The sequence below is a fragment of the Crocodylus siamensis genome, chromosome 5 (assembly GCF_052110815.1).
Source record: "Crocodylus siamensis isolate JL-2025a chromosome 5, ASM5211081v1, whole genome shotgun sequence".
Lineage (NCBI taxonomy): Eukaryota > Metazoa > Chordata > Crocodylia > Crocodylidae > Crocodylus > Crocodylus siamensis.
In genome coordinates, this window is record NC_143399.1 from 136,345,155 (window position 1) to 136,360,922 (window position 15,768).

A 15,768-nucleotide genomic window follows, 5' to 3' on the forward strand; every position below is an offset into this window, starting at 1 on the left:
CAAGCTTCTCCCTTGATTGAGAATGAGAGCTGCAATATAAAATACCAGTTCCTTCATTAATAGTTCAGCATGTGTTATTTAGGGAGGTGATGCATCTTTCGTCTCAAAGGGCATATATATTTCAAGGGCATAGATTCTCTGTTTGCTCTCTGACAAAGGTGTGAGTTAGGATTGGAGGTTGTGGCTCTCTCCTTTTAATGCATTTGCACTTTCCTGTCTGTCCAGTTGCATCTGTTCTCACATGCATGGGGTGCATGTTATCTTGGTATTTCTTTGAAGAAGTCTTTGAGTAGTTTCCTGACAAGTACTCTGGGAGTCTTCTGTGGTGTTAGGTTTGGATTCCGGAATTGAGTGACTCATTGCACTCCATTGACTCTGGTTTCTTTGGGTGTTATTCTTACAGTACCATGGCTGGCAGTTTCCCTAGTACTTCTCTTGCAAAAAAATCCTGAGTAACTTTAAATAAAAAGAGATGTATAGTGAAGCATATGGGGGGTCTTTGCATTGACTTTGATATCAAAATTTGGTACTTGGTTTTTAACAGGGAAGTGAACCAACTATTCAGTAGCATCTGGTATGCAGTGCTTGAAACTTGACTGTTGTGGTGTAGAATCAGAGCAGTGAGGATTTTCTTCCTGCATTTCACTTGTTTTGAAATGATCTCTTTTAATGCTTAAGTTTTTAGTTGTTGTGTATTCCAGTGGGGTATAAGTAACTACTAGAAGTTACAGTTTGACTTTATTTAAACCTAAGTTAAAGATATTGGGAGAAAGATGTATAGGTATAGCAAATCAAAATAGCAGTGGACTCTTCAGGCTCAAGAACTTCACTAGTGATTATGGATTTGACCATTACATAAAAGAGTCAGCTACCAGTGTATTAAATATTACAAGTGATTAGTGAGTTGCTGAGTACCTATATTCCTATGTGGGCTTTTAAGTAATGTGTCTTGATTTCTCTCTCTTTTGTTGAATATTTATAGCTCTGGGTACTTCAGTTTAAAAGCTTAAATAAGGTATTTAGATAGCAAATTCGAAAACTGGTTAAAATATGAATACTAATAACTTTATTTGGTACAATGCATTAATCCATTCCAAACACTTAATTTTGGCTTATTATTTTAATTGCTGTTGTTTTTATATTTAATTATTAGTCTCTTTTAAAGGAATAATGTGAATTCCTTTACTTCATCATACTCATTTTTAAATGAGATATTTTTATGCTTCTAATTTTATAGTCGGTACAGTAAAACACTGATGTGGGGAATGCATATTCATCTCAGTTTCTGGTATATTTTAACATTTGGCACAAAACAGTTATCTTGTGATGGGAAGTTATTTTGGCATTACTTTGACTCTTCTCTTTTATCTTTTAACAAATATACTGCTTCTTAAATGCTTGTTGAATTGCCAGTTTTTAATACTGTAACTTGAAACAACTAATCTTTCTAAGATACAGCTTCCTTAAAGTGTTTGTTCATTTTCCATATTTAAGGAAAATCACTTATCCAGTTTTTAGCAGAGATTTTAAGCATTAAGATTCTTCTACCCTTCTTTTCAGTAAACTGTTGAAATGATTTCTCTTTATATTGCATTTGAAGTAAATTATATAAAAGATGCTTGTTGGCTTGATTTTTGCCCCGCCAGATGCCAGTCACAGCTGCATAATTTTAAAGTCACAAACCAATCTCTTAAAAAAACTCGTTTGTTGGATGACTGCAAGAAAATTCTGTAATGCTTGTGTTAAATTTTATTTGGAAGAATGACGTGTTATAGGTAACGTGAATATATCCTAGAAGTAATCTTATCTCTCTCCTTTTATTTTAGATATGTTTGTCAGTGACAATGGATTATTTATTTTCAACAGACACTCTTATATGAGAAGGTTGCAATTCCAAACAGTTTAAGCATTCTTCCTTCTCCTGGAACAGTATGGCAGGCTTCAAACGAGGGTATGATGGGAAAATTGCTGGATTGTATGATTTGGATAAAACCTTGGGAAGAGGCCATTTTGCTGTGGTCAAACTTGCCCGACATGTCTTCACAGGTGAGAAAGTAGCAGTGAAAGTAATTGACAAGACCAAACTGGACACTTTAGCCACTGGGCATCTTTTCCAAGAAGTTAGATGCATGAAACTAGTGCAGCATCCAAATATTGTACGCTTGTATGAAGTGATTGACACCCAGACCAAACTTTATCTTATCTTAGAACTTGGTGATGGAGGAGATATGTTTGATTACATCATGAAACATGAAGAGGGTCTTAATGAGGAACTGGCTAAGAAATATTTTGCTCAGATAGTTCATGCCATATCTTACTGCCATAAACTACATGTAGTTCACAGAGACTTAAAACCAGAGAATGTGGTCTTTTTTGAAAAACAAGGACTTGTGAAATTGACTGACTTTGGCTTCAGCAACAAATTTCAGCCTGGGAAGAAGCTCACAACAAGTTGTGGATCTCTTGCCTATTCTGCTCCTGAAATTTTACTTGGGGATGAATATGATGCACCAGCAGTGGGTAAGTTACCATATTGTTAAGTTTAAACAGTAATCTTGACTTGCATATTTGGATATTGTATCAGTTGTTTTCCCTTTCAAGATAATTCCATGGTTGAAAGCTGAGTAATCAGCAAGAAGTATTATAGTAAGCCTACAATCACCTGTGAGTCAAGGTTGCAACAGCTTTATTTGAAGGAGATAATATTTAGCCTGCTCAAGAACTTTCAAAGCTGGTCTTAAATCTTTTATATTTTTGTATCAAATGTTAAAAATGAAAACATGCAGTGGATTATAACAATTTACCAGTAGTAAGATGGATGCAGTGTATCTTTTGTGTATCTGTGTAAACAAAACTCAGCCTCCTTTGTGGGACCAGAAAGGCAATAGTTTAAGATCTCTTATGGAACAGAAGAGAATCATTATCTTAGTATTAGAAATAGAAGCACATTTGGAGGTGAAACACCTTTTATAGGGTGACTGAGATGACCTAAGGGGAAGTAGTAACTAATCTAATGCATAAGATTTGTGATTTGGCCGTAAAAGGTGGACAGTCGACAAAGGTTCACTACTAGAAAAATGAAATGAAAACTACTTGTGCCAACAACCAAAATATAGAACTGCTCTCCTTTTGGTAGCTGTATACCAAAGTCAGTGGTCAAAGTTGTATACCCTCTGAGGTCCATTACTGGGGTCAGGTTGGGACAAATTATCAAACTGTAGCAAGTTACAAGGGGCTGAGCATGTAAGTCTTCTGTAGTAAATGCTTGCTGTTGACTTTCAGTAAGTAAAAGCTAAAGACTAAGTTGCCTAATCTTAACTTTTTATTTAAATGGGGCAGGAGCTGTCAGCATTACTGCAGAGCTGATCCTCGTCCTACCCCTGTTAATTCTTTTTAATTTGGTCACTTGTGCTTACCCATCCATTAGCACAACTGCCACTAACTTTTGTAGCATATTACTGTACAACTGGGCAAGCATCTGATAAAAAGAAAAGCTTCAGTGGATGTACTTACTATCCTTTGGAAGTCTGAAATACTTTTACTGTGGTCAAATGCTTCTTGTACTAGCCATGCAAGTATCTATTCCGTTGTTCTGTTTTCATAATAGAACTTTCAGTCTTGCATGTACTCAAGCTTTTTTCAGGGTTGTGTTTCTGGTGGTGATAGCTAACAAAATATTTAAAGCTGATTTGTTTCAGGCTTTTGATAATGTTTTGCCTCTTGTTATTGCTTAAGACATTGTAGGTTGCTCCTGGATAAAAGAGCAGATCTTAGGGGGAGGTAGTTCTCTCAATCTGAAATCTCAAATTTCTTCCTAAGAAGATCTAAATACAAAACTTGACTTTGTCTTTTTCTAGTTTTGAATGTAGGTGTTTATTGTACTTTCCAGTCTCTTCTGTACCTTATTTAAACAATCTGTTGACTAGTAAAGGTGGGTCTTAAGACATTTAGTTTTAAGAAAAATAGGAATTTTTTTAGCATATCCATATCAATAGCAGACTTCAGGGTGGCTCAGTTATTAACTCTAAGACGGAAGAGACTGAAACCAATATCAAGATGCTCTTAAAGTTAAGCTTGTCTTCAGTTTTGGTAGCTGTACCTAGCAACTGATGATTGAGCTAGTCATGCCTTTGGCCAAGTGATTTAGGACAAGTCACAGCCATATCTTTTTTTTAAAATTTAAAAAACAGGTTCTTTGTTTGGATTCTTCTGTGGTATCACAGAAGTTCAGGTAGTTCTGCCTATTATCCTTATCAAAGCAAATCAAATTAAAATAGCCTTGTCCTTTCAGTTCAGCCCTCAAAGTTTCTTCTGCTTCTTCCTGAAGCAATACCTTCCTTCAGCCTCTTTCTCCCACCATCAGCTACAGCCTGTTTTAAATGCTCCCACCTGGAGATTCATGCCCTCCAAACCTGTACCTCATTGGCATGTAAAGCTAGCAGCCCCCCTGTGTCCTTAAAGGGTCTCTTGATCCTGAAAAAAGGAACTAAGTTCTTCTGTGCGTTGAGTTTCTAGAAGTACAGTTTTAGTGCCTACCTGGAATTCACCTGTTGTAGAAAGTCTGTTGCTTGGCTCTTGTTGAGTCCAGTCTTTCTGTCATATGATATGAAAAAGCCTTGCTACAGAGGAATGGGGAAGAAGCTGAAGTTTTGGGACTGCAACCTGTTGCAGTTAGTAAGAGGAAAGAAATAAGATCAGAAAGTGTCTCTGGGAATTGAGAAGATGGTGGCAGCACTAAAGAGACTAGCATGCTTTTATGATGGGGAAAAAATCATATGCTTAAACCAAGAAGGGATACATTGCTAAGGTTATAGGAAGAAGAGAAAGACATGAGGCAGAGATTGAGTGAGCCTGAAATATTTGCAAATTTGGATATGACACAGCTTGTAAGATGCATGCATTGGTAGGACACAGCTTTCAGATAATAGAAAATCTTAGAAAATTAAGGTTGGAAGGGACCTCAGGAGGTCACCTAGTTCAACTCTCTGCTCAGAGTAGGACCAAAATGGATGCATGGTGCAATTTTGTTATACCCACTTCTGATTGTGCTGGAAGTTTTAATCCTAGAACTTCATTCTAGGAGGTTATATTGCTTTCACATGTATAGCCATCTGTTCTGTTGTAGGCCTATTGCAATTTATCAGATAACTTCTTGACCGGTATTGAATAAACAGTCTGTTATGGTGGTTCACAGTAGTGACTTCAAATTCACCCAAAAGTAGAAAGAAATTGATTAAAAAGGGTTACTAGAGTATGTTTTAAACTAAACCAGAACTGTTCCAGGTTTGTTGGGTTTAAAAATATAGTGGGCTTTTGGGGGATTTTTGAAGGGAAAAAAACCCAGGGTGTAAAATCAGTGTAATTGCAATCTTCATAAAATTTCTAGGCAGGGTAACCTAGCTTGGGAGCATATTGTTTAAGCTATTCCCATATGTCTGACTTTGATCATCAGAAGAGATATGTTGGTTTCTCAGTATTATGTTTTGGAAGATAAACATTTCTCTGCTTATCATCTTGAAGTATATTCCAAATGTGAAATAAGAGAACTTTAAATTGTTACATTGATCTGAAATAGCTTGCACTTAAAAATGGTCCAAACTCTACCTGAAAGCAGATAAAAACAGGCCTCAAGTCTCATTTTATAAATGCTGCAGTATGTTATGTCCTACTCCACACAGCAAAGTAATGCTGCCTACTTAACTAGCCTTGAGAACTTTTTCTTAACACCTGTGTGAGAGGCAGTAGGTCTAGCTGAGGCAGATAGAAACCTAAGAAAGTAGCGAGCAGAGCAAGCAGAAAGGGTGGACAAAAGAAAGCTGAATCTCTTGGGAAATTTAGGCAGGATATTACTCTCCTCCCTCGCCCCATCTGTTGAAATTACTGTTTCAACCTTTTAAACTAATTTCCATGCACTGTATTCTTCCATTGGAAACACCACTAGTTCCACGTAGGCTCTATACTGATCTAGATCTTTGACTCATGGACCAATAATTGACCCTAGGGAGTGGCCAGGAGCTTGTGCTTCAAAATAAAGTTGCATACCAACAAAATACAACTAATTTTGCACTGTTATATTTGAGAGAGAAGTTAGGAAGAACTTAATCTTTCAGGTGACCAACTTTTGTGTTTTGAATGAGGGTTTTCTTGGCATTTTGGCTAAGATCAAGTGACGTCAGTATTTATCACAGGGCACAGGCAGAAGTTATACTTGTCATGTGATCAGCCCCCTGAACTACTCTACAGCTGTGCCATGATGTGCATGCATGGCTGCAGAGCACTTTAAAAGTGGCTGATTGCATGACAAATTAACCCTCATCTAATGAGGGATCAGATGAAGGCACTCCAAAGTGGAGCGCCTTGGGGAACTCAGTCTGTCAGTGTGGCTTCTGGAGTTATCTGCAAGAAGGGAGTGGGGAGAAAGGAGGGGGAGCTGTGGGCTGGGGGTTGCCTGGCCTGAGCTGGAGTAGGGGAGGTTTGTATCTGCCCAGCCCTGATTGTGGGGCAGGCAAGCTCAGTTCCGCCCCGCTTCCCCCCCAAGTGTGGGGGCTTGCACCTCTGTTGGCCCCCCACAGACTTGTGTAGCAAATTGTTTTTACACCCATAGTGGCACAGGGCTTTTTGTTCCTTCTAAAAAGAATAACTCTCAAATATAAATTAATGCATTGGTGTCTTCCTGACTGTATGCAACCTGAACCAGTTACAGATAAGTGCGAACTGCTTCCATGTAGTGAGCTGGTTATTTTGATAGTCATTAGATTTTGGCAGTAACTTTGGTTGTGTTGATTGTTAAGGGTTGTGCAATACAGAGTTTTACTCCTTTCTGCTTTTGATTTCAGTCACCTCTGTACAGAGATGTGGGTTTTCTGGAAAATTGTGAATTGGAAAATTTTCCATTGCCCTAAATAGAGCATGATTTGATTTAGCGTGTTTATGCAACTTATATTTAGTAAACAAAACTAAAAAAGTACACCTATGTTAATTTTATGTCTCAGTAGCCACCAGTATTTGAACTGAAATATTTGATTAAGAAAAAAATAAGTGCACACTTAATGTGGTTTAAATGTTGTATTCAAACAAATTCAAAGCTGTATGTGGAAAGAAATTATTTTCATTTGGAATACTTGTAAAAATGTAAAGACACACAGTACCGTGTACTTCCCTTTACATTGTGTAAGTTTAAGAAAAAAAAATGAAGGCACTGAAAACAGGTGATACTAATTTTAGCACACCTGAAGAACTGTGCATGATATGCCATGGTTGTCCACTCATCTACTTCAGAGTTTAACTCTCTTCCACTGAGGTCATTGTGGCACCTCCAGTTTCACTGTCACTATCTATAGAATCACTTGTGCTACTTATTAGTTTCATTTCAAAATAAAAAGTGAGCCACGTTCTCTTTTGCTAAAAAAGGTTTGGTTTTACCAATGAGTCTATGGGCAAGGGCCATATCATCACACTGCATCTTTTCCACTGATTGGGCTTCTGACTGATTCTCCAGAAACAAGAGATTTTGAGAAATAGAAACAAGCTTAGCAGTGTGTTCATTTGTTTTTTATTTCACCTGCACAGCTAATTAGGTGAATTCATAACTTGATTTTTGGTTTGGATTATTATATATTGATCTGTAAACCCTCCTGTTTACAAGTCAGTAAAATATATATGTACTCTCTCATATACTTCCTGGGGATAATCACCTGAAAAACACTAATTACATACAACTTTGAAACTGCCAAGCATGCCTAATATTGCACTGGCATCCATTTACGGTTACTAATGAAACAATGAATTTTTAGAAGTGGAAAATTTCCCATGGAAAAATAAAGCACAAGAAAATTTTCTACCCCACATCTCTGCCTCTGTACTTCCACATACAGGAACTGAAAGGGGAGATGAAGCCCTGCTGTAAAAAGCCTAAACTGCATTGGTGGAACCTCATCCCTTACTTTTTCTAGGATTGTTGTCTACTTTGGTGCTATAATGTTCAACCTTTTATATGCTCCCTTATGCAGTGCAATAACTTTGTATTTACAGAATTGGCAACTAATTTGGGTTTATAAATAAATGTAACAACCAATAAAACAATGCAAGGGAAACTGAAAGGCCTTTAATTTCTTTTTAAAAAAAACCAGTTCTTTGCATTTACCACCCCTACTATTCCCTGTGGACCCTTGTAGAAGGTTTAACTGAATGGCTTGGTTTGAAGTATGAACATTTTTAAGTATGCTTTCTTCTGTCCTGAGGTTGTAGTTGGAGTAAGAGGGTAGTAGGCACCTTTTGTGCCTAAAGGCTGCCTATTAAGTTATGGGTTGAATGATAAAATAAAAACTCTTGTTGGCTGAAGTGTCGCATGTTTGCTTTCAGCTAACATATAGAAAAGAACTTCTCCAGCTGGTGTTGTCATGGGAAGCTGAAAGAAACTTGCTGTTGTATCTGAACTTAAGGCCTCTACTTCAATTGTAGTTCATATAATAGAACTTTACATTTAGAAAGTTGTAGATCAGGTAAGTTTTTACAGAGGACAAAGTTCTGTTATTTTTGATTAAGCTAAAAACCTCATATAATTGCTAAACATTTCAGGGAATGTTGTTACTTGTGATGACCATGGGAGCTATGATGCTATATTTAGCATTGTAGCTACAATGTGAAACTTGCTTTTATGACTTCAATTCTTATAGATAAATGACAAATTTATGTTGAAAAACTTTTTTATTCTGAATTGCAGGCTCTGTGGGTAGGAGTTTTTTTTTTTATGTCTCTCTCCTGGGCCTAGCACAACCGAGAACATCTCTCTAAGATGCTATGCAGTACAAGTAATAAAGAAACCATTTTTTGTAGGTATAAGTGCATAAAGGGATTGTGTTTCAGTCTTTTTTTCAGAGCAGAAACCGAAAGATGGTTTCAAAGTAGACTTCATAAAATCAGCATGGCTAAGCAGGGGTCTAGTAACCTCTTCTGTCTATTCCTACGGTGGCTAAAACGCAGCTTGAGAGCAGCATGTGGCTCACTGGCATGGTACTTGTGACTCTCTGGAGCGTCTCTGCTGAAGCCCTGCCCGCTTCTTCCCGAGGTGGCTTCGTGGGAAACCGGGTTGCCGGGTGTAGGAACTGCTGCCATGCTTCTTACCCCGGGGTGTGCCTCCCGTGAGGAAAGCCAGAGCAGCTTGGCAGTGCAGTGGGGGGGTGAGGAAACCATTCCAGTCGACGTCTCTCAGCACCTCTTCCTTCCCCTCTGCCCTCCTGTCTGGCTTTAGTGGAGGATCGGATGTGGCAGGGTGAGTAACTCTGGCCACACCTGGTGTATTCCTATAACTCATGATTTTTGAGGTTGTCATAAAAGGAGTTTAAAATTATGATATAGTTTAAAATGTTAGCATTATACACTTTAAATGCAGGCAATATGAAAGTTAAAATGGATGTGTAGTGATAGGGACAGTACATTATGTGCATGTATTGTACCTTGAGCCTGATGCCTATAATGGTCCATCTCTTTTGCCCCATATTAGGCTAATACACATCAAGTGCTATTTCTGTCAGTCTCTTATGCATTAATAATGGATGTATATATTTCAAGTGGTGACATGGCAATTATTTTTCTGCTTTAAAAATGCCTTTTTTGAATTTCTGTTATAAAGTTTGAGAAAATTAACAACTATATAGTCATAGAATATTTATAGCTGTCCTGTGTTGAATGTTTTTTTTAGGTTTAACTTAAAATGAGATTGCAGCCAATTTTTTTCCCCAAATAGAAGTAAGTCTGGATATTACTCCTCTGTATGAAAATTCAGAGTTAAATTAGCTGAAATTCATTTATGTTTTGTTTTAAAAATCATCTGTGATTAGATTGCGCATTTGGAGATTTCTTGATAAAGCTAGAGGTATAAAGACGCAACTAATTTGAAGATTCAGTTTTAAGATAAATTTGCTTAACTAGAACTGATGAGCAAAAAACAAGCTTTGAAAGTATAACTTGAATACTTTTGAAGAGGTTGTAAAAGTGGCTACTACATACTTAAAGTCTTGATTTTATTACAACTTTGCTTTAAAAATTGGTGTATATTGGCTTTTAACACTGTGTAACTAATACTCATTTCTGAGTTTGACTGCTACAGTTCATATGCAAACTAATGAAATTGTATTTTGACTGAAGGAGAAACTTGGATTTTTCCCTCAGTAAACTCCTTCTCATGTACCTTTTGGTTGAACACTCTCTCTTATTGATTGATCCTTGTACATTCCTGAACAACCTGGGACATTAAGTGCAACTGATAATGGTGTCTTGTATATAAGTCTTTCATGCTCAATTTCAGATTTACTTTACCAAAATATACATAGGGATGAATACATTCCCTTTTAAATTCAGACTTCACCGGGGTTTGTAAAGAATAATTTCAAGTGAAACAACAGAAAAGTCTTTCAAAGCAGATTTTAATTACTGAAATTTTTAGCCTGTACCCCAGTGTAGTCCATGGTTCTTGTGCATCTCCTGTGAAAAGAGTACATCTCCCAAGAGCATAGTATGGTCTTCTGCTATTGAAGAGCTGTGTCTTGTTACTGAAAAATGCTATGTCCAGAGGCATCAACATGTGATATATTCACAAGTGACTTCATATTTTAATCATTATTTATGTCCATTTCTAGCCTGCCAGTTTTGCTGGTATAGATGTGATGATACAGGTTTCATGGCACAAAAACTACTGTATTTACTTGAATACAGGCCAAGGGCCCCTTTCCTCTTGCCCCCAGTCAGCATGGGGTAGGGGGAAGAAAGCCCCTTGTCTTGCATTCACATGCTTGGAAACTTAAATACATTATCTATTTTTGAAGTGTTGTCAAAACTGTGTATACTCAGTAATGGAAACCAACTACATAGTTGATTTAAATGCAACCAATGATGAACATGACTCCAAATGCATGGCACGTATTAGGCAAAGATGTTGATGGAAACCTAGCTCAAGAATAAGTTAGTTTAGCTCATTTGATAAGATGTATGGTTTCATAGATGTTAGGGGCTGAAAGGGACTTTGGAAGATCATACAGTCCAGCCACGCAAAATCCCCAGACGGGAGGATCCTGCTGTGAATCTGAGCCCATACCCAGGCTTGAACTCACAACTCTGTGGCTCCAGCTTCAGCACACAACCCCCAAGCCCAAAGAGCCAGGCCGAGAGTAGTGTTTACTGAGTGCAGTCCCCTTCACTGCTGACTTTTTTTTAATCATGGTGAACCATGACACTGCATACATTTCAACTGCCTCTTCACTCCCATGGTTGAGCTGTGCCTTTGTTTCCCATTTCCAATGATTCCTGATTCTTCACTAGCCTTAAATGTCTGACAAACATTACCAAGTGGAACCCCTAACAGTTTACCTAGAGATCCTCTATCAGCTCTTCTCTCAGCCTATCCAGGTGGAGCTGGACTAAGTTGTCCTGTGCCTAATCTACATCTAAATTTTTGGAGGATCCCAGGATTTGTGATTGGAACTGGGTATTCTTGTCATGAGTGCGAGGCTAATTATCACATGGAATCTTTGTGGAGAGTATCTGGAGCAGTGCTGAGCTGTAGGGTCCCCATGGCTTGAAATGCTGTTGACTCTGCTGGGGCCCAGCCCAGTGAACTATATGGTAAATTATGAGCCTTTGGGCTGTGGACTAATATGCATTGTTTGTCCTACATATCGTTTCTCAGCCTGAAGTGTTAAGATCAAGTGACACTGGACCCCAAGGCCTCTTGGCGTAGGGCTTTCATGTAGAATAACTGCATAGATTTAGGGAGTAACTGAAGCCCCAGACTGATGGGTCTGGAAAGGAGGATACTTGCTTGGTGGTAGAGCCACATGGACTTGATGATTTGAGTTTTGCTTAGTCAGATTTTGGGAATTGACTATTGGGCTTTGCCGCATTGAATTTGGAACTGATTTAGCCTTGATGAAGATTTAAAAAAAAAAAAAAAGATTGTCTTATATGTAGGTAGGTGCTTAAATGTTTGAGTACCATGCTAAAACTTTTAGCAATTTCAAAAAAGATAACATGGATCAATTCTGGATGAACTAAGTCTAGGGGTAGTATATGCAAATTACTACAGCAGCTGTTATTTTAAAGTCAGTGTTTTTCAATTTTGCTCTTCACTTCCATGTGCTCAGAGGGAGCAGGGTCTGACAAGGGGCTGCATGGGGAAGATGCTGGGGAGAAGCAGAGGGCAGGGGGTACCTGACTACTCCCTCGCCAGATCTATTTTCCCTGCTGTAGTAGTGGAAGAGGGGCAAATTCAAGGCAATAATTAGATTCTAAACCTGGAAAATTATGGAAAATTTCTAAATTTGTAAATTATAAACTTTAGATTTTATATGTAATCTAATTATTAGGAGATCATCTTATAATCAGGGCTGTCTTTTATGTTTGAGTAAATGTGGTAACGGTTTTTTTCCTGGAATTCCCCAGAATTCCCATAGAATCCTTGAATCCTTTCTTCACATCAGTTGGTGTACTCTGTAGTAGAAAAAAACACTTTGATTACTAATACAAGGGTTGCAGTATACTGTTTTCTGTCTTTTTTTGATACCTCATGCCCAGAGTGCAGGTTTCTTCATTTTAAACATAGCGGTATGGTACGTTCATTACTGTACTTGAGTATAAATTTTCCTTCATATATGTATGTGTCTACAACTCAGTTCTAAGTTATTAGTATTTGATTTGCAGATTTATGTTAGGGGGTGTTTCTATAACTCTTCTGTATTGTATTTAGTTAGAATGCTGTCTCTTTCTGTCGATTATTTGAAACTACTTAGTCTTCTAATACCCCTGAAAGGTGGAGAGGTGGAAAGCACACAAGAAATATTTATTCATCAGATACTTGAATGCTAGTTGATCTTACCCCCCCAGTTTCTTCTTAAACTTTTTTCATTATTTTATATCCCTAACTCTAAAAAGATCTCCCAGCTTCCACTTCTGATGAATGTAATTAATCCTACAACACATATGTTCATAAGCCAACATATGCCTGTGTCCAGTTCTAGCACTGAGTCCCAGTCAAAAATGGATTTCAGTGTCTGAAGTGATCTTAAGTCCCAAAATTTCACTTAAAATTGCAGTCATCAAACTCTCCATTCAGCTGCTCCATTCTGGGTTTGTGACATTTAAAAGCAAGGGTAACTTCAAAGTTCTGCTTCTGGGCATTTTCAGAAGCACATGGCCTTTGACAGGACTGAGTAGCCCTGGTGCCTTTGTCTTGCCTAAGTCTCAGTCTTAGGAACCCACAGACTGGGTTTTTCTCTACTTAATTCCCACTGGAATGGGTATTGTTTGTTTTAATAAATAGCCTAGTGCAGTGGAGACCAACCTGTTTGACAGATGTGCAACAAATTAAGACCCTCCTAGAGTGCCACTCTGATCCTCTTCTCCTGCTTTATCTGCTGCTCTGCATTCTGCTGCCTCCCGTGTCCCCATTCTGCCACATGCCAAACAGAGGCTGGCTGTGCCACTTATGGTACACTAGCTACAGGCTGGCCACCCTGACCTACTGATTTAAAATGCTTCAACACTTTAAAGTGTAGGTAAGTAGAGTTCAGTTCTCTATTTTGCCTGAGGGACTTTAAACCCATATCTCCTACCTTGTAGGCCGGGGTGGGTAAAATGTGGCCCAGGGGCCAGGTGCGGCCCGCCAGACCATTCTATCTGGCCCATGGGGCCCCTAAAAAAAATTATAAATATTAATTTTATCTGCCCCCAGGCTGCCTGTCACGTGGCCCTCAATGGCTTGCCAAAACTCAGTAAGCGGGCCTTCCTCTGAAATAATTGCCTGCCCCTGTTCTTCTGAGGTAAGGATATATTCAGTCCATTGGATTGAAGCAGTTCCATCCTACAAAAAAGTTATCAAACCACTTATTGAACTACAGAGTGAGAGTGAACTTGACTCTCTAGTGTGATATTTAGGGTACTTACCACCCTGCACCCAAGCTCTAGGCATCTTAGGTTTTACTCCATTTTCTGAGAACTATGTTTATTTTATCCAATAATCTTTCTTAACCACTTGCCTAGAATCATGTTTATTCTTATTGCTCCGGCCAATGAACTGCGAATTATTTTGTATAAGTGGAAACAGCTCCCGCAGGATGGGTTGTAGGCCTCCAGCCTTCATTAGTTGATATCCTGCTACCTTAGGCAGGCATGTGGGACTCCTGAAACCTTCAAGTGGAAGGAATTGAACTTGGCTTTGCTAATCCTTGGTGAACTGCTCAGTGATTCTCCATTGTACAAAAGGAACTATTTCTTTTGCTCTTCTTTAGAAGAATGTATTTTGGAAAAAAAGAGGGCGGGGCTTGAGTGCCTGGCTTGTTGAGGGCCTGGCAAAGAGATGGCTTAGGCCTGTGAATCCCAAGTGGAAGATGCACCTTCTTGTGGTGCTAGTTTAGGGTCCTCAGTCCCCTGTAAGGAGGAAGGGATTTATGACTGTTTCTCTGTTAACTTACACTGCCAGAGATAGTTGTGTGCTGTCTTTATGGGTTCAAGTCTGGGACAAGTCCCTTTTTGAATTGTATAGGAAGCCAAGGTTTTGAACTTAAGGGCTGTGGGGCTTCCTCTGCAGTGGATTTTTTGGGTTGTTTTTTTTTTTGGATCTGGGTCTAATCTTCCTGTTGCTACCAACCACAGGTTGGGTTACTGACTGATTTAATCGATTATAAAGAATAAAATAAAAATATTCTGCTTAGACAATTTAGGAATGACTAGGAAACATGAATATATTTGCATTCCTGTGTACCACGCTTCTCAATTATGCTAGCAAAATACACAAAATAATACACTGGAACCATAGTAAATTAATATAGCATGTATTGTCCTTGATCATTGTGGAAGATGTGTACTGTGTAGAGCTGTGCAACTTTTGAAGAATGACAGAAACTCAAGCAGAAAAAGCAGCTTACAAAGTAAAAAATTGTCACTTTCTCAGGTTTGTTGAGCTTGACTCGGGTTCTTAGAATGGAATACATGTTTTGAGTTGCTTTAAATCAGTGGCTGGAGTTCTATGCTAGGTTTATGAATATGAATATTCTGTGTAGTCTGTGGCTTAAATATAACAGATGTGCTTGACTGCTCTCTGATGCTCACTTGGTTTGAGGCAGGGATGGCATGGACAGCTAATGACGTAGCTTGGTTTCCATGGTAGTGACTTCATGTTATGTAAGGAAGTTGCATGTACACTGCCCTGGTTGTCATGGTTACAAGAGTCCTGCTTGAACAACCCTTTCTCAATCAACATTTTTAAATGGAATTACAAATATGCCAAGTTGTTTCAAATGCTTTCAGTTGGCTAACAATTTAAACCTTTACCTCTGCCCTCATTACTAAGAGAAGTAGATATGGGAATGTTTAGGATAGCGGCCCTTAGTTCTAGAAGCCAAATCACATTCTAAAACCTTCCCTGTGTTTGTCTCAGGATTATCTTGCTGCGCGTTGGCCCGTGTGGGAATACTACAGACCTCCCCTTCTGAAGTCAGTGTAACTCTAATCTTGTAGCTTGAGTCCATTCAGTAAGCATCAAAAGGGCAGTCTTGGTATACATCATATTTCCTCTTGCATCCATTTCTGAGGAAAGGGTTCACTCTGCATAAGTAACTTTTTCTCCAGTGATCTTAACTAATATCTGAGAGGAGTTAAAAAATTTGTAGGTCTGTGGAACAAATGCATGCTTTCTTAATTCTGTGTTCAAAATGCAGAACTCTTATCCCTTGCATTATAGATAGGTTTTGCAGATTGTCTCTGAAACCAACAAAAAAA

At 38.5% G+C, this 15,768-nt stretch overlaps 1 protein-coding gene across 5 annotated transcripts in view; it reads left to right on the forward strand.

Annotated features, from left to right (window-relative positions):
• The window catches only part of SNRK (SNF related kinase), a 65,678-nt gene that overhangs the window by 9,978 nt on the left and 39,932 nt on the right, over positions 1 to 15,768 (forward strand). For 4 of the 5 annotated variants that reach the window (XM_090046439.1, XM_090046441.1, XM_090046442.1 and 1 more), the window contains one exon: positions 1,827 to 2,520. The exons of the other annotated variant lie outside the window; for it this stretch is intronic. In XM_090046439.1, coding sequence (XP_089902565.1) covers positions 1,932 to 2,520 — 589 coding nt within the window. In that variant the 5' untranslated portion in view covers positions 1,827 to 1,931. The remainder of the gene's footprint in view (positions 1 to 1,826; positions 2,521 to 15,768) is intronic. 5 annotated transcript variants of the gene reach the window in all.